Source organism: Bicyclus anynana, chromosome 1 (assembly GCF_947172395.1).
Source record: "Bicyclus anynana chromosome 1, ilBicAnyn1.1, whole genome shotgun sequence".
NCBI classification, from domain to species: domain Eukaryota; kingdom Metazoa; phylum Arthropoda; class Insecta; order Lepidoptera; family Nymphalidae; genus Bicyclus; species Bicyclus anynana.
In genome coordinates this window covers 16,844,938-16,867,108 of record NC_069083.1, presented here as the reverse complement: position 1 = coordinate 16,867,108, position 22,171 = coordinate 16,844,938, and the positions used below count along the sequence as shown (strand labels likewise).

General features: G+C 41.1%; 1 protein-coding gene across 2 annotated transcripts in view; it reads right to left on the bottom strand.

Moving 5' to 3' along the window:
- LOC112051020 (kinesin-like protein KIF21A) overlaps nt 1–22,171 on the bottom strand; it is a 91,346-nt gene that overhangs the window by 10,014 nt on the left and 59,161 nt on the right. For both annotated transcript variants that reach the window (XM_052882509.1, XM_052882513.1), the window contains exons 9-25: nt 18,032–18,187; nt 17,109–17,301; nt 16,348–16,542; nt 15,528–15,727; nt 14,793–14,864; nt 14,629–14,709; nt 14,216–14,303; nt 13,673–13,905; nt 12,857–13,018; nt 11,835–11,983; nt 10,321–10,425; nt 9,592–9,747; nt 8,344–8,457; nt 2,546–2,684; nt 1,915–2,050; nt 960–1,128; nt 33–164 (exon numbers count right to left, since the gene is read on the bottom strand). In XM_052882509.1, the coding sequence (XP_052738469.1) occupies nt 33–164; nt 960–1,128; nt 1,915–2,050; nt 2,546–2,684; nt 8,344–8,457; nt 9,592–9,747; nt 10,321–10,425; nt 11,835–11,983; nt 12,857–13,018; nt 13,673–13,905; nt 14,216–14,303; nt 14,629–14,709; nt 14,793–14,864; nt 15,528–15,727; nt 16,348–16,542; nt 17,109–17,301; nt 18,032–18,187 (2,480 nt within the window). The remainder of the gene's footprint in view (nt 1–32; nt 165–959; nt 1,129–1,914; nt 2,051–2,545; nt 2,685–8,343; nt 8,458–9,591; nt 9,748–10,320; nt 10,426–11,834; nt 11,984–12,856; nt 13,019–13,672; nt 13,906–14,215; nt 14,304–14,628; nt 14,710–14,792; nt 14,865–15,527; nt 15,728–16,347; nt 16,543–17,108; nt 17,302–18,031; nt 18,188–22,171) is intronic.

Genomic DNA, 22,171 nt, shown 5'->3' with positions numbered 1-22,171 from the left:
CCAGATGGATATAACTGAGGGTTAAGTCTCACATCCGCAAGTCCCACAGACGCAGCTTGTCGCCGGCGGCGGTGTATAGGCGCGTGCTGGACGCCAGCGACAGCGCCGTGACCGCCGCCTCGCCGCCGCGCACCGACGCCGCTGGCCCCACGGCGCCTGACGACCTGCCACAGAGCATTACAACGCATAAGCACGATTTATTTTCTCTCTACTGATATTAGTTAACAAATAGCAGTAGAGAGAAAATAAATCTTTAGAGAACTCTTCAGTGCCTGAAGACTAGTCAACGATCAGTGCTTTACAAATCCGAAACTTGGTTGTTAACAGTGAGGCTCAAGTTCACTGTCATTCAGCGGACGATAGACTAACGGATATTTGGAGGTTTTTGACGTCAACATCCCTCAGCGAATCACAAGGTTCGTGGAGTCGATGAACATATGGTCTCAAGGGGCTGAAAGTGCGACCTCGCACCCGAAAGCGTAGTGCTGATACCGAAAATGCTTCCCAGGCAACACACACAAGCTACACAGCGTATTCGCCGGCGAAGACGAGGTCCCCGATATCTGACGTCACCCAGACGTGGGCTTTTTAACTCACGATTTCGGGGACGCCCGGACTGATACACTCGGGTCAAAACACCCTTCCCGAACAGCCCTCTGAGCCGAGGTCCGAGTCTCAGAGGAGACGCCCTTAGAGAGTCATGCCGCCCATCCACTCTTTTTCTGCTTTCAGGCCCCATCAGGCGATGCTTCTGCGCTAGCCCAAACCCCCCGGTTACGCCGCTGAGGTAAGGAGCCTACGGCACTTACACAATCAGAAAAAAAAACTGAAACTAAAGTTACAGGGAGTTGCTGATTGCAGGCGTTGTATGGAAAGTTGTGTGAAAGGTCATCACACAGGAAGCCTATGTTCATTCAATCTATCTATCTATCAATGTCCCACAGCATGTCATCAATTACCACAGCACGGCGCTGGGCTGGCTGGTGCGCGTGTCGAACAGCCTAACGGCCGCTCCCGCAGCAGCCAGCACGAGGCGCGCGTCGGCGGCCAGCGCGGCCACGGCGCCGCCGCCCCAGCCGCGCCACGCCTCGCGCCCGCCCGACAGGTCCCAGCCGCGCACCGTGCGATCTGACACAGTTCAGTATAATAACATCTGTTTGTTTGTAACCGCGTTATTTAGGAGTGCAAAATATTCAGGATAGTGTATCTCAAAACTGACATACTATTACAGCCCCAATACGCTACTTTATGTCTACACTCAACGAATCTCGAAACTTAAATGGCGATGTGGCACATAGTTCGAAGAGCCGATGGACTTTGGGGTCCCAAGGTGCAGCAATGGCGACCCTGCACTAGAATAAAACCGTGTTAGTCAAACCCCCCCCCCCACCAGATAGACTGACGACATCAGGAATTGGCAAAATCAATGACAAAGATGACGTCTACACTACTTTCGAAGTTGATCGAGGTTACTCGAATAGTGTAGACATAAAATTCACTTCTTTTAACGAAGAAATGTGTAGACATTCGAACTTTGAACTTAGACAACTTCCTCGAGGCCTAGTGAGTAGTGTATTAGGGCTATTACAGTTCTATAATAATAATTCTTCAATACTGCGACGAAATAAATATGAACAAGTCATAGCCACACTTCTACGGAACGTTTCGTAGCGGAAACTAACGCGACGGAATTATCAATCGATAAGACAGCAGCTGTTGGTTGGGTCGCAATGGAGTTTTCAACTGTGAACGCGGAATTTTCGGTCGCTTAATGTATGATGTGGCTGGTGACTAAGGAGCAAGTGGAAAAACATTACGAGGTGTTCAACCGAAGGTTCCGCAGGTGTATCGCTACACTTACTCGTATTATTGAATGTCGCGATAATATCTTTAACAATAGTGCGTACAACTCACCGACTCCGCCGCTGTAGAGCGCATGGGGAGTCACGGCCAGCGTGAGCGCAGCGCCCACGTGTCCCTCGGCCACGTGCGTGCACTGCAGCCACGAGCTGCCCGCGCCCACGTTGCTGCCCACGCCCACATTTGTGCGCTGCAAATAATATTGCGTAAAAAACTACAAGCAAATATTTTATTACTCGAGCTATTTGTATAATACGCAGGCTATTTGTACGAGGATTTCTTCTACCATTCTGTCATTAAGCAGAAACTTTATGTTTGTTTTGATTCGATTGCTAATTGAATTTATACGCATATGTACTGCCTAATTGTAATAGTTCTGAGCATATCTAAATACTTTCTCTATTCCTTTTCTCTTCTGACAGCATGCGTGTCATGAAGCTGTCAGTTTCCACGTTGTCTCTTGTTTAATAAGTAATTGTAAACTAAGCCTAATAGAAATATATGAATTTTGACTTTGACTTTTGTTCCCTGGGCGGCTGCTCTTAGGTCAAAAAACTGCACTGTGGGTCAATCAGGATTATCGAGAGCAGCGCCTGTTAACCGCAGGAAGACATCGTCGTCCCTCGTATTTTGCCCTGCGCTAAGGATCAAGGGAAAAGATGGAAGAGCAAAACGGTTTATTTACCTTGAGCGAAACTTCCTTGACGGTGCCCTGAGGAGCGTTATCGGGAGCAGCGCCTGTTAACCGCAGGAAGACATCGTCGTCCCTCGCCCTGCGCACTGCGCTGGGGGACGCAGGAGGTGTACACTCGCCGCCGGGCTCCCTACGACGAGACGTTACAAGATATTGTCTATGACGATGATGAATAAGTGAGGTTAGTGTGACACGAGTATGAATAAACCAGTGACGTAACTATAGGTAGCAGGGCTGGCACGGGCACACGAGAAGTTATGAGCTCAGAAGTAATCTCATATTATTTTTGTATTTATGTATGTACTGTGCAATAAGCTGCAATAAGTAATAGCAATATTGCTTGAGGGTACTCCATGGCATGTGCAGCTGACTTTCAATTCAAGGTTATGCTATACTATTTTTTTCATTTATTCATTTGTTTTTAGGAAGCCTCATATGGCGGCGGTGCTTTAGCATTTCCAATGCATTCACCATGAGCCTCTGATAGTATAGTTACGCCACAGTTATTGAAGATTACTTTGAAATGGACCATATTGTCGCTCAAGTTGTAACATAAAATAAGTCTTCAACTTTACAGGGAATGGATGTTTTTCTATTGAATTGCAAAGACCAAACTACAGATTTAAGATGTTATATTAAATTTGACAGATATTTTTTATTTTTTTATTTTATTTTATATTTTATTTTATTTTTTTAGATTTTGATTATTGTAAGAAGCTCTATAGATTTTTTTGGTTTCAATTGACTGAAACTTTGCGCCTTTGAAAACATCAAAGGCAATGAAAGATGACTTACATCATGTCAGACCATAAGCGATGATGAACTGTTACTTGTTTGAGACGATCACTTTTTTAAAAACAGAAATAATGACTTTTCGCCCTCAGGCATCATTAAATAGAAGCAACATAAGCGGACTATGCCATTAAAATTATTCGTTAAAACTTCTGGATATGTACGGGCATTCTAAAAACAACACACTGCAGCATTTCTTTATTAAAATGAAATGAATCACGTGAAAATGCATCTAAAAGCAAACATGTCTAAGCTTTTCTAAATGTGCATGAAATTGTGATATGATTTAAATCACAAAAACTATACTTACTACCTGATATTTTATCAAATATCGTATCTAAATACTAAACACGCAACATACGAGTACATTTTGAAAATATCTATATTTGTATTTGTTTATTTTCTATTTCATTGACTATTAATTGGTAAATAGGTAACGAAAATTAAAAAAATATTTACAAATAATAAAATATAAATATGATTTTGTATTGATTTACAAATAATATCGGGTATAAAGTCATATTTTATACTCAGTCAAATAAGGTAAAAAAAAACCAAGATAATCACGAAAAACTTTTCGACCTTTGATCACTTAGGACGAGACGAGATTTTATGAGTCTTTTCAGACAACTTTCAGGTTCTCCAAATGAAGGAAAAACTCAAAATAATTTGAGTTTTCTGCTTTTTAACTTTTACTTCTCACATTTCATAAATTGACTGACTTATTAATAAAGAAATCATGCAACACATCGTGCGCCATGCAAAGGTGCAAACAATTGACAAACTACATTATTGTGCTGAATATTTTAATATTTTATTATACACATTTTGTCTACTACATACACTTCTAGCTGCCTAGATTTACTATATTAAAGCTATTACATTTTGGATAACATGTATTTGTGTGGACCTTCATATACTAACGCTTAAGTATGATATTCTTTTATATCGAGTTTCTATTTTATGAACAAAGTTAAATATTTTTCTAGTTCAGAGAATATAATAAAATTAGACATAAAGACATAAAAATTATACAAAATGCATCACATATTGTACTAACTAAATATTCGCCGAATCAATAACCAAGTATGTAGAGGTAATATAAAAACCCTTGTACAAAGGCAGATTACATGGAAAAACACAAAGTTATTTACATAGAAAAGAACATGCGTATTCAAACAGATCTTACAAACGATCCAACGTTTCACGAGCATTATTTATAAGGCGGAAGCTTTGTCCAGGCATTGAAAGATAACTTAGCCTAATTAATTAATTATTAGGACTAAGTAAAAAAATTGGAAACAAGGGATAATAAATATAAATTCGAACATGGTATAGCGCTTTCATATACAAAATATTTGTTATTGAAACTATGCGAATGTCGGTCTTACTCGTAAGTATCTGTACGCCCAAAGATGGTCATTCAGTTACGTACAGGTATTGAAGTAAACATTATGTTATAAGTTATACATTTATACGCAATCTTGTTGAAAATAAGAACTTTCACATTTTCATTGTTATAGTTATTATAATCACAATAACAATTCAATGACCAGTTACCTGCCAATGCCTTATTTCCACATTATTTCTATCAATTCGAACTTATCTTCCTATTCTGTATTTTCGATTTCAAATTCAACTTTTTAATTATAATTCTTCATAACAATTTATATTGCTATTTGCAATATATAATGTAAATACTCAAAACTTTGAATAGTTTGGTTTTTGAGATTATGTAAAGTGAAACATGTCTGAATATGTTGAGACATGTTTATTTAAAAAAACATTCGACATGTTGACATGTTAATGGGGCAAAATTCATTGAAACCAGGTTATTTAGTAAACTAGGTAAATGAACAGCCTTCGAGTGGTAACAATTTGCGGACCCTTGAGTTCCACGGTACACTGTATATTGAAAAAATGTATCAAGATGGAACATTGGTGGATTTGTCAAATAATTTGGCCAAGTATTTGTCAAAAGCTACAGAATAGGGCAGCATGTCCGTCTAACCATCCGCATAGGATCGTGTGCAGGTAATCGGGGTGTTGGGTTATCTACGGTGCGGTACGGTGCTGTCTTCAGTCCTCCACTATGGAGAGGTCGGTGAGGAGGCTGCAAGCAATAGGTTCGGGTCACGCGCCGCCACCACGCCGCCACGCACGATATAAGCAATCCTCATATTTGCAAGCATGCACTTTAAATAGATAACTGATCAACACTATATGTGGAATATTTTTTTTTTAAATCAAATCAAATTTTATTTGAATATCAATTCAAGTAGCCCAAGTTTTCAAGAACTTCATGAACCATGACACGTCGAGATTTAAGTGTCTACGCATTCGGAAGGCAATTTGATTCGGTGATAACGGATTAACAATTCATGCAAATTATTTCCTTTTAATAGATTTTGCATGCATTTTATTTCGACAGCTCATCGTTAATAAAGTATTGATTGTATTCATGTACCTACTATTAGTTTATGATGCAAATGGCCTACCTGATATAAAAAAATGGGCAAGAAACAGGTTAAAAATTCGCAAACATGCAAACATAAGGTTTCAGTAAAGTTGCGGTTTGAAGCAAATATAACTTTTTAGCATATATTTAAGGAGGAAGGTTAGAACCTCCAAAACCCTATCTAGATCTGATGATCTAGTATCTGGATCTTTCTGCAAACGCTAACGCTTCGAAACTTAGAAAAATGTATGGGAATGTCAGATCCGACCGATAATTTGATCACGTGGCCTATCGATAGCAAAAGTCATTTCCATATATTTTTTAATTTTCTAAGCGTCTGCGATAGTAGAAAGAGTGTCCACATGCCACTTGGCTACAGGCCCTGATTGCTGCAACTGCATTAAACTGATTGCTATGTGTTAAACTTTCAATAGTAATCCTTACTATCAAACCGAAATACAGCCATCCAGCTAGCCATAACCATATAAACACTACTTCCTTCGGCGAAATAATATTATATTTCAAACAATTTTGCCTTTTAAACAATAATTTATTCAATACTTGCAAATATGAAAACTCCCAATCGCTCCCAAATTCCAAGATTTATATGCAAACACTCATTAAACCCAACCATAGAAATTTGTGTGCAAGATGTAAAGGTAACGAAAAACATGCGGATATATAACTGTTAAGAAATACAGACGCTTCTCATTTTTTACATGATTTATAATACAGGAAATGAGCATCGAGCATGCGTTACCATTTCTCGAGACGACAAAAATACATATTGCAAACCAATAGCGGCGCAACTGTACAATATCACTGTAAATTTGGCCGACAATGTATTTTTCTCGTCTAGAGATATATGCGCACGAGACGACAAAAATACATATTGCAAACCAATAGCGGCGTAATTGAATTTGCGTGATATTTTTGACTTCACTGTCGATTTAGATGGCAATGTCTTTTTCTCGTCTAGAGGTATACGCGCATTATATGTATTTTTACATCTTACTCACAAAATTTTCTCTAAACCGTAAAAACAACTAAATGAACAAATCCCTAGCACATAAACCCAAGCGATTTCTTATCATGCAGAGGCGGGCGTAGGCGGCCAAATATAAAACTACTCAAGCGATTCTACTGAATGCTAAAATATATTAATATACATTATACTAAACCCCTTCACAGTTTACTAAAGCCATACTCAATGTGTACTGTTTACCAACAAACGAATTATAAATAAAGGTAAACTTCGCGCCACGAAAGAAGTCTCGCGTCTAAAACCTGAATTAAAACTGACAGCGCCTTACACAAGTGACAACAAGACCGTCATTACCAAAAGATAATGAGGCCCATTAAGCTCAGACTAAATACATAAGGACTAGTATCGCACCCAAATTCACGAATAAAATTTTCTGCCATTTTCTAAGGAAAACGAGCTTAGATTTCATACATATCTTATACTAAACTAGCAGTTTTTGTTCGTTTTTAAACACCATTTAACTACACAAACAGGTATTTTTACGGAGGTTTTTAACCGACGGACAAGATTGTAAACTATGAAACATCGATAACATAGAGACAGTGTTTACAATCGCATAAGATCGTTGATCATATACTTTGACAGAAAAATAATGTCTTGCGAGGCAGGTCTTTATCTAATTAGTCTGAGCCATTAAGACATTAGCGCCGCGTCTACGAGACTTGCTTCGTGGCGCGGAGTATAGAAAATGCATGTCATTTCATAACTTATTAATTTAGAAAATGCATGTCATTTCATAACTTATTAATTTAGAAAATGCATGTCATTTCATAACTTATTAATTTAGAAAATGCATGTCATTTCATAACTTATTATTATTATACCCTCATTTTTATTTTGTTTGTTGGTAAACAGTACACATCGAGCATGGCTTTAGTATAAAGTTTCTATAGCTTGGCAATTTCGTTCGTAACACACCCGATGTTGCGCGCGGGGTGGGGGGCGTGGAGCCATGAATGAAAAACCCACGACTGATGCACGTCACTTCCCCGCAGTCTTTCCGCCCGTCGCCCGCATATCATGGGAGTGTTATCAACAAACTTGCCAGACTATACAACATATGTGCAGTCTGTCATGCATCTGCGATGCGCGTATGCATTCGTCGCTGTGTGTGAAGTAATATTTAAGCTAATAAATTGTGTTTTAGATTAAATAACACATTTCGATGTTTTTATATAGATGCTATGTTAATGTTTATATAGAGAAATTCTTTTTCTACACTATCTAATCCACTCCTTTGAAATGGTTGGTCAGATTTTTATGAATTTTTGTGTGCAACATTTATTTTACAAATATTTCAACACTTGTCGTTTATTCATTCTTCTACTCAACAGTCGTTTACTTCGTAAATTACTAAATCAATGGCGTACAGCATATTTAGGAGGCATAAAATAATTGCCTATCACAGAGATATAAAAACAAAAAATATAGTGCTAAATATGATGCACACCATTGTATGTGTATCAGAAATTCTATAAAATTGTAAGTACTTACAATGAGGCTGGTTTAGCGAGAGTGTGTGAGTGCTGTCGCCGCACTAAGCGCGGGCTCTCGGGCATGCGACGTGGGGCCACCGGTGATACGAGGCCGCCCACTGGCTGTAGACCCCTGTAAAGATGAAAGACAGTTGCAAATTGGTGTCTAATGATGTTGGATACGAAGTAGCTAGACCCCTGTAAAGATGAAAGCCAGTTGCAAAACGGTGTCAAGTTATGTTGGAGACGAAGTAGTGTCATGTTGGAGCTATCATAAAACTCGGCAACCATTTTGTCGGAGGATTGGCCGAACTATGTTTATTATGTTCTTGGAGCAATCGACAATATGTCAATAACCTTGTTGGAAGAATATAATATGGTAAATAGTTTTATGTTATGTTACGTCGACTCTGGGTTCAGTAGTGAAACATTTAAAAATCGAGTAGTAATTATTTTTATTATTTCTATTTCGCTTGTCCAAAGGGCCAATTAATCAATTAAATCACCCACAACTTTAGATAGGTTTAGGAGAATTCCAGAAAGACTGACTTGTAATGGAAGTGACGAGGTACAATATACCTGGTTTATGCTAAGAAGCAATATTTACATTGATATAATGCATCTAGAGATATAAAACAACATTGAAGTGTAGTAAATCTAGAGATATATTATACAGTGTATAAGAGGGATGTAACAAGTTCGTTAAAGTAATCGGCAAACTGTTAACTGTTTTAAAAGTACTCGCTCAAATGTTCGCCTAAGTTGTCGGAGGAATCGCCAAAACATCAATCAAGTTTTTGGAAAATGTCAATTATAGATGATAAAATATGAGACGACAATTTGTATGACATACTCTCCCAAATATTCCACGCTAAGTGAACGGCATAGTAGTGCTCATTCGGGCGAAAATATGAGACGACAATTTATGGTATGTGTAGTATATGTCAACAGCCTAGACTATCAATAGATGAGTGTATAAATGCAAGCCTCGGACAAGAGGGGGAGTTAACTGACGTGTCAAAAGTGCTTGTAAATTGAGCCTACTTAAAATAAATGAATTTTGATTTTTTTTTTTGAGTTGCACATTGGTGCTTCAGCAGTACGTACCACGAGGTACTAAGTAAATACAGTGTTCAACCAACTGGATGTGATAAGTTGAGTGATCAACCGATCACCCAGAGAGTGTGTGCAAACACTACAGTACAGTACAGCTCTCTCAAAGATTCCACGCGAAGTGAACGGCATATTTTGCTCATACGGATATTACCTGAGGCTGCCGGGTGCGCTGGGCACCCTGCTCAGCGGCGCGGGCCTTGGGCTCGTAGGCTCCACCATGGACTGTGTCATGGGGTCCATCACCTCCCCGTTCTCTTCCCGGCCGTACACGCCCAGATCGCGTAAGCGGACTGATCCGCGACGACCGCTTAAAGCATACCTTCTTATAAATTACACATTTGGAATAACATAGGTAGCACATAAATATGTATAAAATTACGTAGGGTAAATAGTTAAATACACATACAAAGAAATCCAGGCGCGTTGAGGAGTTGTATAACAAAGCAAATTGAGTCTAGTCGGCAATTAACATTACAAAATTAACAAAAAAGGTTTATCATCATCATCATCATCATCATTATCAACCTTTATTCAGCTCAATGCTACTGAGCTCGAGTCTCCTCTCAGAATGAGAGGGGTTAGGCCAAATAATCCACCACGCTGGTCTAATGCGGATTGGCAGACTTCACACATGCAGAGAATTGAGAAAATTCTCTGGTATACAGCTTTCCTTCACCGTTTGAGACACGTGATATTTAATTTCTTAAAATGCACACAACTGAAAAGTGGAGGTATATCCCGGACCAGATTCGAACCTACAGTTTTATTTAAGAGCATAGTATGCTCTTCAATAAAAGCATATTATGCTTTAGTTTAATTTAAGCCCTTCCACTTTATACATTTATATCCTAAATAGAAGCTAAATAAACGTGAAACTTACGTATTTCGATGGAAAGGCGAATGGCGCATGTCGTCGGGAGGCGAGGCGGGGGCCGTGTTTGACTCGCGCTTTCCTATCACAGGCGGCCGCACGTCCAGTAGAGCGCTGTGTTGACACAAATTGAACACATCGATGAATTATATAACTTTATTTACTTATCTTACTATCTATACTTAAGTTCTCCACCGCGTGGTACAGAGCTACGGAGACAAGAGGGCGGACTACGTAAAACATCAGTAATGAACAAATGCTCGCACGCACATGCGTGTTGCCAGTTCCGAGACGTGGTCGCTAACTATGGGCCTCATAAGAAGGCTCAGAGTCACACAGCGGGCGATGGAAAGAGCTATGCTCTGAGTATCTTTGCGTGATCGAATGAGAAGTGACGAGATCCGCAAAAGAACTAAAGTCACCGACATACTCTTAGCTCAACGAGTCGCGAGGCTGAAATGGCAATGAGCCGGCACATAGTTCAAAGAGCCGATGGACGTTGGGGCATCAAAGTGCTGGAATGGCGACCCCGTACAAGAAAGCGCAGTTGTTGGTCGAGCCCCCGCAGTCGCAGGGATTCACTGGATGCAGGCGACTCAGGATCGATAACGTGACGTAACGTAATTACACGGAGGTAGACGAAGGAGTCATACTCTTGCATATAGTAAAAACTCGATAAACATGTCACATTGCGATAGGGCTGCAAACGGTGAGTATATGGAGTTAGACCAGGCGCTGTGAGGAGCTATTGAGTGTGCATAATACGAGGATAAATGCTTTGTATCAGTTTGCTTGTTTTATTAAGAAAATACAAATCTTTTATCATGAAATTATCACTGTTAATGACTTTGTAGCAGCTTTGATTAATAAAAAGCAACTTTGATTTTTTGCAGCAGTTGTAACAATTCTTTCTTTTACATTTTTTGGTAAGTAAAGGCTGACATCATGGTGAAAAAATTTTACAATATAAAAAGACGCGGGCACAGATTAATATTTCACAACTTCACAGACCCATAATACATGTAATGTCAGTTAGACGGAGAATTTTGAATGACACCAACACAGAGCGCGAGCGTGAACATTCACACTAACAGCTAATCCATTAAAAAAAAACACAAGAACAACGCAGCAACATGCAAAATTGTAATCTGCGTGCTTTTCTGAGTTCAAAACTGTAAACAGAATGTTTTTGGGTCATGCACACTCAATGAGTAATGAGAAACATTGAAGGAGTTGACGGCCTCCGTGGCGCAGTGGTATGCGCGGTGGATTTACAAAACGGAGGTCCTGGGTTAATTTGTCCAGGTCTGGCTGGTGGGAGGCTTCGGCCGTGGCTAGTTACCACCCTACCGGCAAAGACGTACCGCCAAGCGATTTAGCGTTCCGGTACGATGCCGTGTAGAAACCGAAAGGTACCTAACAAGTTAGCCCGCTTCCATCTTAGACTGCATCATCACTTACCATCAGGTGAGATTGTAGTCAAGGGCTAACTTGTAAAGAATAAAAAAAAAAAGAGTACTGACGTGTCAACAGGCGAGACGGATCGCGTGGAGGTACCCGATGACACGTTGGCCAGGAGTGCGGCCAGCGCCGGAGGGACCCCCCACGGGTTGAGGTTCTGGTCCTCAGCTGCTCGAAGTGCGCTCGCTGTTCGCTCCGACTTCTCTTCCAACTGTATACATAATTTAATTTGAAGATAAGTAACTTTTAGTCAGTACATATAAATAAAACTAGCTGACGCCGCGCGGTTTCACCCGCGTGGTTCCCGTTCCTGTAGGAATACGGGGATAATATGTCCTAAGCCTATAGCCTTCCTCGATAAATGAGCTATCTAACACTGAAAGAATTTTTCAAATCGGACCAGTAGTTCCTGAGATTAGCGCGTTCAATCAAACAAACAAACAAACTCTTCAGCTTTTATAATATTAGTATAGATTGAAGTGTTTGTCTGTGATTTTGAAACAACGGTGTTTTATTAAGTGCTTATAGATACTAAAACGCAATCGAGTTTTTTTTTTAATTTTCATCTGTCAGTCGAGGCTCTTTCATCTTAGGAACGGCTGGACGGTGACCAGTTCTGGTCAAATAATAGAGGAGATTATTGAGCAACATATAGGCTACTTTTTATCCCGATAGATTCTGCGAGATATGTGAAAAAAATGAAGTTTACGCGGACGACGTTGCGGGCGCTAGTATTTAATAAAAAAACAGATTTATTAAACGCAAGTGAGTTATCGAAGTTAAGAAAGTAAACTTAATTTGAGTTGCATTAAACGTAAGACGTTTCATATACTGCACATTACAACAACCTCTATGATCTCTGTTTCACAAGCTCTAACAGGAATATTGCTATTCTGTAACGACATTTTTGAAATGAAATTAATTGTTTTACCAAGTTGGGCTGACAAATTGGGTTATTACGAGTAAGTACTAGAACTCAATCAGAAGGTTTTTTTATAACTCGATAGTGTGAGTTTTGAATTCATATCCATCTCTCTTTGTCTAACGTGATATAGACAGAGAGAGATAGTGCATAGTGCAGTACCTCGGTGAGCTGCGCGCGCGTGTCGTGCAGCGCCTTCACGTGTCGCGCGGCGTCGTGGGCGCGCTGTAGCGCGGCGCCCGCGAGCCGCTCCACGGCGTAGCGCGCGCTCTCCGTGTCCACGAGCTCCAGCAGGCGGGGCAGCTCGTTCTCTTCGTTTTCTTCCTGCACAAAAAAATGTTACAATTTGATAAACGAAATTATATAACATAGTAAAATCGGTGCAATGCCGCAAGTTTGTCGGGTTTTTTAAGTTTACTCCTTAAGAATTGATTTAGCATATATAGCCCCCGGTATGAAAAAAATAAGGGCAGTAAAATGACAGCGTTACGTTTTTGTGCGCAACCTATTTTGCGTACTTTTCACCCTGCGCTGCCGCCAACAGCGTGCACAGGCGTGCGGGCACGCCCTAGCGCGCCTGCACGCATGTGCACGCTGTTGGCGGGCGCGCACGCCGCGGCCTGCTGCTCCTCGGTTGCGCACCTTTCACTTTTCAGGAGTAGGTATTGAGACGTACATAGTGTATGCTGCGGGACAACATACACCTATTTAGACAGTCGATCTGAAAGAGTAATCTACATTCGTGGGTCGGAGCTGACACACACTTTTTTTAACGGATATATATTGGCCAGTATGCTCAGGATATTTCTTTTCTTTCGATCTTATTCCCTGTGGCTAATACCCAGGCGACATTAAACGTCTTGTCCCGACTTTTTCTCGTCTACATCTCAAAAGGTATCGTAGTGCGTACCTTAGGACTACTGGCATGATTGATATCTGAAGTGATCATAAAAAGGAGAAATATATTTTTCGCTTTACCTCAATTTGCATGATCTGCGACTGCGTATCAGCAATGGCGTCTCTCAGGTAGCTCAGCATGGCCTTCGACTCGGGGTCGCTGGAGCCGGTGGCGCGGTCCCTCTGTCGCAGCTGGTGCTCCAGCGTCGCCTCCAGCTCGCCCAGCGTGCAGCGCGCGGCGCACGCGCGCGACAGCCAGCACTCCAAGCGGGACCACAGCTCGCGCCCGGATATTCGAGACCTGCCTCGGCGATCTGAACACGAAGAAACATACATACAGCCCAATATAAAACCTCTATCGTTTTAGAAGTCGGTTAAAAATATTCTCTGTCAAAAAATATAGAGAACTGATCATTATTTCCTATTTTACGCGGACTGCACCATCTGTCATATACTTTGAGTTCGATTTTGTAAGTTCATCGAAGTGTTTTGAGATTTTTATTATTTTTAAAACATTTAACAAAGAGCAGACATTATGTGTATTATGGAACTTTTTATGGTTGATATTTTTAACGATCGATTAATTGACTAATTGATTGATTGTATTAAAATCAAATGACATACCATGCAATCGTCCCGCAGCGCGACTGCTGAGTTTGTCACGATGCCCTCGCCTCAATAGTGACACTTCTTCTTGCTTTCTCTTTAGTACCTGTAATAAATAATAATAATCTTCTATTCTCAGTTATTAATATCAATCAATTTTCAAGAAAATTTCGATATGATGCAAGCCAACAGCCTGAATTTTAGAGGGTAGCAATTGTGACTTAAAGATTCACTCAGAAAGGATTTTTGAAATTTAGCTTTAGTGGTGCAGAGTATGAAAGATGTGCACCATAGTTAAAAGTGTCAGGGATTACTAAGTGTTAGAAGTCTTGAGCTTGGGTAGTCGGGTAAAAATTAGCAGATTTTTTACCCGACTGCATGAAGGGTTGTTTTTAATTATATTCTATGTATATTGTATAAGTAGATCATACCTGTTCCTTAAGTCTGGTTTCCGCTTCTAGGCTTCTGATCAGGTTTGCATTCTTACGGGATTCTTTACGCAGTTGAGCCACCTTAGTGAAACAAAAACCATGATTATATTATCAACCAAAAATTATGGCGTAAATTATTATTTGTGTTTATATATGGTACTCACCTCTTTAGCTCTCATCGCTTCCGCTTGAGCGTGTCGCTTAGACTCAGTGCGCATGCGTTGTACTAATTTTACCTAGAAATAAATGTGTTTTATATATTATGATTCAGAGGAAAATTAAAAATCAATAAGCCAGCAAGTATTGTAACTAGAAAGAATATACTTAAATTACTTTTATGTACTTTGGTACTTGAAAAATGCTGGTAGTCATTAACTTGCAATACTAATAACATCCCTGTATGTAGAAGTATAGAACCGTGATAGCCCAGTGGATATGACCTCTGCCTCCGATTCCGGAGGGTGTGGGTTCGAATCCGGTCCGGGGCATGCACCTCCAACTTAAATATGGGTTGATAACGAATGTAGAACTTCTCTGTATGTATAATAAAATGCGCCCTTGATCGTTTGATGTCCTCGGTGGGACCCAAAGTTCCCAAGAGAGTTGCTGCGGCAATTTTGCAAAATGAAACTAACGTATAACGTTTTGCAAGACTTGGCTGCAAGTTTTTGGCTGTTTTTTTATACCATTCAACTACACAAACCGGCATTTTCAGGGAGCTCTTTACAGGACGAAAACGATTACAACATTGAAACATCGATTGTATAGCAACAGTTTTTATAAATGCGATAGATCATTGATTTTTGATCTTTGCCAGAGGGGTAACGGTTAGCGAGGCAGGTCCTGTTATTAATGGTCAAAGGCTGACATGTATCGCTCAGACTATATTTGTTACATACCTTGTCTCGCTTGAGGCCGGTGAGCTCGTTCCGCAACGCGTGTATCTGCTGCGCCGTGTGCTGCTGGGAGCGCTGCAGGCGCGCGTGCTCCCTCTGCGCGGCCTGCAGGCGCCGCAGCTCGCGCGACATCGTGCTGATGCGCCGCTCGTACTCGTCCTTGATACGCTTCAGCTTGTCAGTCGGTTGGGACGATTGTGTCGCTGATAACAATATAAATATTATAAATTCAAATTATTTCTTTCTAAACATTCTCTTAGCGTAATTACCGCTTTACTTGTAACCATGTATGTAAGAAAATCTTGGAATCTTAATTTGACCCACTTCCCGGTCTTCGATTAGGATGAAATATTGCACACGCTCTGAGTTTTGATGACAATACATGACTAGCTAAGAAACGTCATAACAAATCCAATATGGCGGCCTCCCCAAGATGACCGACTGGTTGTTTGAAATCCACCCCATGATATGGATATCAAATGAAAGGAAAGTTTGCTGTCAGGAAAAAATAGTCAAGTGACTTAAATCCAATATTTGTAATTTTTTGTGTGTGCTAAAAGCGTGTCTTTTAGTTTTTAAAACTGTTTAAAGTTATAATATTTCAAGGGCACGTCGTAGAGGCGGCCTGCTGGTCCACAGCCGAGCTCGCTAGGTGTCACACTCACTCAATGACGCCAGCACTTTGTCCCGCTCCTCGCCCGTGGCCTTGATCTGCGCGTGCAGCTGCTCCAGCCGCTGCTCGTAGTGCGTGCGCAGGGCGGCGAGGCGGCGCTGCGACGCCTCCAGCTGGTCCAAAGCCGAGCTCGCTAGGAGTCACACTCACTCAATGACGCCAGCACTTTGTCCCGCTCCTCGCCCGTGGCCTTGATCTGCGCGTGCAGCTGCTCCAGGCGCTGCTCGTAGTGCGTGCGCAGGGCGGCGAGGCGGCGCTGCGATGCCTCCAGCTGGTCCACCAGTCGAGCCTTCGTGTCTATGTCCTCGCTTAGCGCAGCAAGTTGCGCTGTCAGGAGACGTTGTCCTAGAAAATATACCGTAATATTAACCTCAGATTAGCGAAGGAGTTACAGTGTTCAAAGCCCTGACCGGTTTGTTACATATTCTCAATGAAGGATCTTTTGATATTAATGACGAATGATTATATTATTATAAGTATTACTGACTTTCGTACTCTGTCATGTGACCCTAGGAAGGTAAAGCTAGAAGGAAGTACTCTGGAGAAATCAGCATGTAGTTGTTGGAGTTGTGCATTGGAGGCGTTTTGTGGGTAGAGACTTTTGTCCATTTGTTCCTAATAAACCTGTAACACCGGTATCTAAAAAAACCTTCTTAACACACTCCTTTTACTTAAAGAGGAAACTGATCTTTTAACATTTTCTGGAAGTACGTAATCAAAATTTGCTATCTTCTGGATTGCTAGGTAGGCTATGAAATCTTTTAATGCAAAATTTCTGATTTCTCGATCAACAGAAGCAACTAAAATTCTGTAATACATCAGATTGCTAGCCTATTTCAGGTCACAGACACACCTTGTTCGCGGAGACTTTTGAGCAGCACGATCACTTATTATCTAAGAGTGACACTTACCCTTAGCTTCATTGTCTTCTTCATCAGAATCACTGGCCTGTTGTTCCTGGTCGTCATTGTCTGAGGGGTCCGAGTCTCCCGCGCTCTCCCCCTCTGCGCGCTCTCTCTCTCCGATGAGAGTTGTTCCGGAACCTTCTGCCAGCTTGCGTTGGAACTCCAACTCACCCATACTCCGGGCTAGGAGTTCTTTCTCCTGTTAAAATTAAATTAGAGTGAGTGTGGTTCATTATGATAGAGTTCCATTGGAATTACTCTATGATTTGTCATTAAATAGCAAATAACTGTTTGGCGAAATTCCAAACATATTTTAACAAGCTGATGCCCGCAACTTCGTCCTCGTGAATTTGGGATCTTTAAAATCACACAAAAACGAATATTGGGGGGCGAATTTCTTAGCTGATGCGTACGTCATAATTATTATATGTGCGCCATATTTTATTGCAATCCATTTAGTCGTTTGAGCTATGTATTTATATATCAGGGCAGACCATTGTTCTAAACTTTGTGTGCTAAGTTAGTGGAGTATCATAACGTCCTTTACGATCCTGACGATGACATAACGAACGACAATGCTTCCCAGGCAACACAAACACAAGCTACACAGCGTCTTCACCGACGAAGACGAGGTCCCCGATATCTGACGTCACCCAGACGTGGGCTAAAAACTCACGATCTCAGGGCCGCCCGGACTGATACACTCAGGCCAAAACACCCTTCCCTTTAAGCCGAGGTCCGAGTCTCAAAGGAGACGCCCTTAGAAAGTCGTTCCGTACATATACGCTGCCTCTTCCTTCGGGCCCCATCTGCTTCTGCGCTTGCCCAAACCCCCCGGTGACGCCGCTGAGGTACCATTAAGGAGCCTACGACACTTACACAATCAGAATTGATTATTTTATAGTAAAAAGCTTTATTATAATACTTACTTTATACAGTTCCCTCTTAGCCTCGTCAAGTACAGAGGATGTGTCCAGCAACGACGAGTCGTGTCTAGTTCGCGCCTCTCGCCTCCTGTTAGCCTCGTACAACGCGTTGGCTTCCATCAGCTGCGCCCGAAGATCTTCAATTTCTGTTACGTAGCCCTACAAACAATAACATCGAGCTTTAAATAGTCAGTGTTTGCATTTTGGCGATTTCTTCAAATGTCCAGTGTCTAATTAACAACAAAATATACTTTGTAATTGTTCGCGCTCGCGCTCTGCGTTGGTGTCAATCAAAATTCTCCGTCTAACTGACATTACATGTATTATGGGTCTGTGAAGTATTAATCTGTGCCCGCGCGTTTCGGTCTTATCTCTTCGGTGCACGCGTCGTTTTTATTCCATTGTCAAAATTTTTCACCAACATGTCTATTTTTAATTAACCAAAGATGTAAAGAAACTAGTACAACAACTACTGTAACAATCTAAGTTGCTTTTTATTAATCTACGCTGCCACTCATCCACTAATTCACCAACAAAATTGGCGACCGTGATACACGACTTGCAATCTTTGGATAAACTGCGCTTCGGCCGGATCAAGATCAAGACAAAGAAAAAAGGAGCGACGGCGGTGCTCGACGGCGATCCCAGCGATAAAGTGAGCCCGTTCCTCATCAATCCTTTTCTCGCCTGTGTTCCCGGCTCTAACTGTTGCAACAATTGTTCCGAAGGTCTCAAGTGACTAGTATTCAACCACGTGCTTTTCGCGAGCGTTTTTAAGTAACCTTAACTTTGTCGTAAACTTAACCTAGTCCAAAGGTCATTGAACTTGTAATACAGCCCAGCACAAACAATCTATTTCAGCGGCTTCTCCACGCCTCGCGTCTAACTGCGCGCTCGACGGCGAGAGCCTGCAGCGACTTCAGCTGTCAACTATCAGCTTCATAACCTTGACCGCCGAGTTTATCGCCAGAAACGAGGAGCGTACCTACCGTAACGTTGACTTTATTTATCATTTAAAATGGAAAAAGAGAGTTTTGATACTGCCCTTAGAGAACTAACGTCAAAGCGTAGCTCATTTAAAGGTCGTCTCACTAAATTTAAAAATACTTTGGAGATTTTGAGTAATTCAAAATCTATCCCACAAGTAGAAATCAGTAAGCTATCAATTAAATTAAGTAGATTTGAGGGATTATTCACTGAGTTTGATGAATTGCAAACTCAGATTGAGATTTTAAATGTGGACAGCCAAGAAGTCGAATTAAATATTAGAGATATTCTTGAACAAGATTTCTGTTACTGTATTGCTACTGCCCAACAATTAATTGCTGACAACTCCTCACCAAGAAAATCCTCGCACTCTTGCTGCTCTAATGAGGATGATAGGGACAGATCATTGTTGGGATTTAAGTTGCCTACCATACAAATTACTAAATTTGACGGTTCATATTATAAGTGGTTGGAGTTCAAAGATATTTTTACATCCCTAGTTCATGATAATAACAAAATTAAAGATGTCCATCAGTTTTATTATTTAAATTCCTATTTAGAGGGAGAGGCCGCCCGTGTAATAAGTAACTTGGAAGTCGTGGATAAAAATTATGTCAAGGCATGGCAGCTTCTCTGCGAACGATATGATAATAAACGTCAACTAATAAATAATCACTTAAAGGCTTTATTTAACATTGATACGGTTAGGGAATCTGAAAAATCCTTAAGATTTATTATAGACCATATCTCAGAAAATCTACGTGCCCTCCACACACTAGGGTTGCCCACCGAGAGCTGGGACATGATCATAATCTTCATAGTTTCTCAGAAACTGGATGCTACCACAGCTCTCAAATGGGAGGAGTGTAGGAGTAATATAAGGGACTTGCCTACATTGCATGATTTCTTTGAGTTTTTGAGAAATCGGGCTGATGTATTTGAGACTATCAATAAAAATAAGAATATTAGACGCAGCTCCAGTGCGGATATGCCCTGCTCTCCAAAACACAAGTTCCAAACATCTAAATCATTTGCCACAACGTCTTCTAGTACAAAAGCCATTGCATGCTCGATATGCAAGGGCAACCACCGAGTCTATGAGTGTCTAGCATTCAAAGCTAAATCTATACGGGACAGGCTATCTCTAGTATCCTCTTTAAATTTGTGCAGAAACTGTCTTCGCAACAACTGCAATGTTGAGCACTGTCGGCTGCCAGGTGGCTGCAAGATCTGTAGGCAGCGCCACAACACCCTTATACATGTCCCTGAGTCGGTGGATGAGCCGAGCGCTCCTGTTGAAACAGTCTCTATGTCGTCCTTGTCTTCAACTGAGGTATTGCTGTGCACTGCCATGGTAAATGTGATCAACCCCTCCACTAATGAAAGAATGGTAGTGCGAGCTCTTCTTGACAGTGGGAGCCAATGTTCATTTTTGTCAGCATCAGTGAAAACAAAGCTCAGGTTGGCTTCTCAGAGCACTACAACCAAGATTATGGGTATAGGCGGCCAAAAGCTAAATGTTAATACACAACGTTGCTCAGTGCGCATTCAGTCAAAATGCAGTGACTTTTCTACGACTACTACCTGTCTTGTCCTGCCTAAACTCACTGGCAATATACCTAAAGTTACATTTGATATAAACCATTTCAATATTTCTAATTTCCAGTTGGCGGATCCAACGTTCAATATACCTTCTGAACCAGACATGATCCTGGGTGCAGAACTATTTTGGAGTATCATAGGTACCGAGCATCATTCCCTTGGTGAGCATTGCCCTACTTTACGCAGCTCTCTACTAGGGTGGCTAATAGGAGGCCCTATAGGTATTGTTCCATCTGTGTCTAAGACATCCAAAACCATCCACTGCAATCTGGCTTGCAGTGATGATGACCTATCTAATCAAATTTCTAAGTTCTGGGAACTTGAAAAGGTCCCATCTAAGCCAAGCTATACTGAGGAAGAAAGACTGTGTGAACAGCACTTCCTTGAGACTACCAGCCGCCATGACAATGGTCAATTCAGGGTGAGAATCCCACTTCGTTGCAATAGAGATTGTCTAGGGAACTCCTACACACTAGCCGAGCAAAGATTCTTTAGACTTGAAAAGCGATTCATTAAGCAACCTTTACTAAAAAAGTTGTATGTTGAGTTCATGAGGGAATATGCAGACCTAGGACATTTATCTGTGTATAATGAAATCCCACCTGATACAGCTTACTATATTCCTCATCTACCAGTTTTGAAACTAGATTCCGAATCAACCAAGATCAGGGTTGTATACGATGCTTCTGCCCGTACAACTTCTGGATTCTCGGTCAATGACCTCCAAATGGTTGGACCTAATGTTCAAGATTCATTATTCAATATATTAGTTCGTTTTCGCCAATATAAATATGTACTAGCAGCAGACATAGAGAAGATGTACAGGAGCATCATTGTACATGAATCAGATCGCGACCTGCAGCTAATTCTGTGGAGGGAACACCCAACACAGCCTTTGCAAACATTACAATTGAATACAGTTACGTATGGCTTTGCTAGCTCCAGCTTTCTCAGCACACGTTGTCTATGGCAGTGTGGCCAGGAGTGTTCTGAGGCTAGGATTGCCGACATAATTAAAAGTGATTTCTATGTGGATGATCTGTTGACAGGAGCTCAGACCGAGGAGGATTTGATTCATATACAACAATCTGTTAGCGGGGCTCTTGCAGCTGGAGGCTTTCACCTAAGGAAATATCGCTCCAATTCTACTGCGTTACTAAATTCATCCTTGTCTAACGCGCAAGGTGACCTTTCCATTAGTAATGCTGCTAGCACATTAGGAATAAGTTGGACGTCGTCGTCTGACCGACTTAATTTCCCTATTAAGTTTTCGGATCCAGGCGTAATTACAAAGAGAACCATTCTGTCTTGCACCTTCAAGGTTTTTGACCCTCTTGGTCTTCTTTCTCTTTGCACCATAAAACCCAAGATCATCATCCAAAGGCTTTGGTCAGAAACAAAGCTTGGATGGGATGATAAGGTTCCACTTCACATTGAGTCCGAGTGGCGTACATTTGTAAAAGGTTTTCAAAATATTACCAATCTATCAATTTCTAGACAAGTTTTAATCGAGAATCCCATTCGAATCGAAATGCATAGCTTCTGTGATGCATC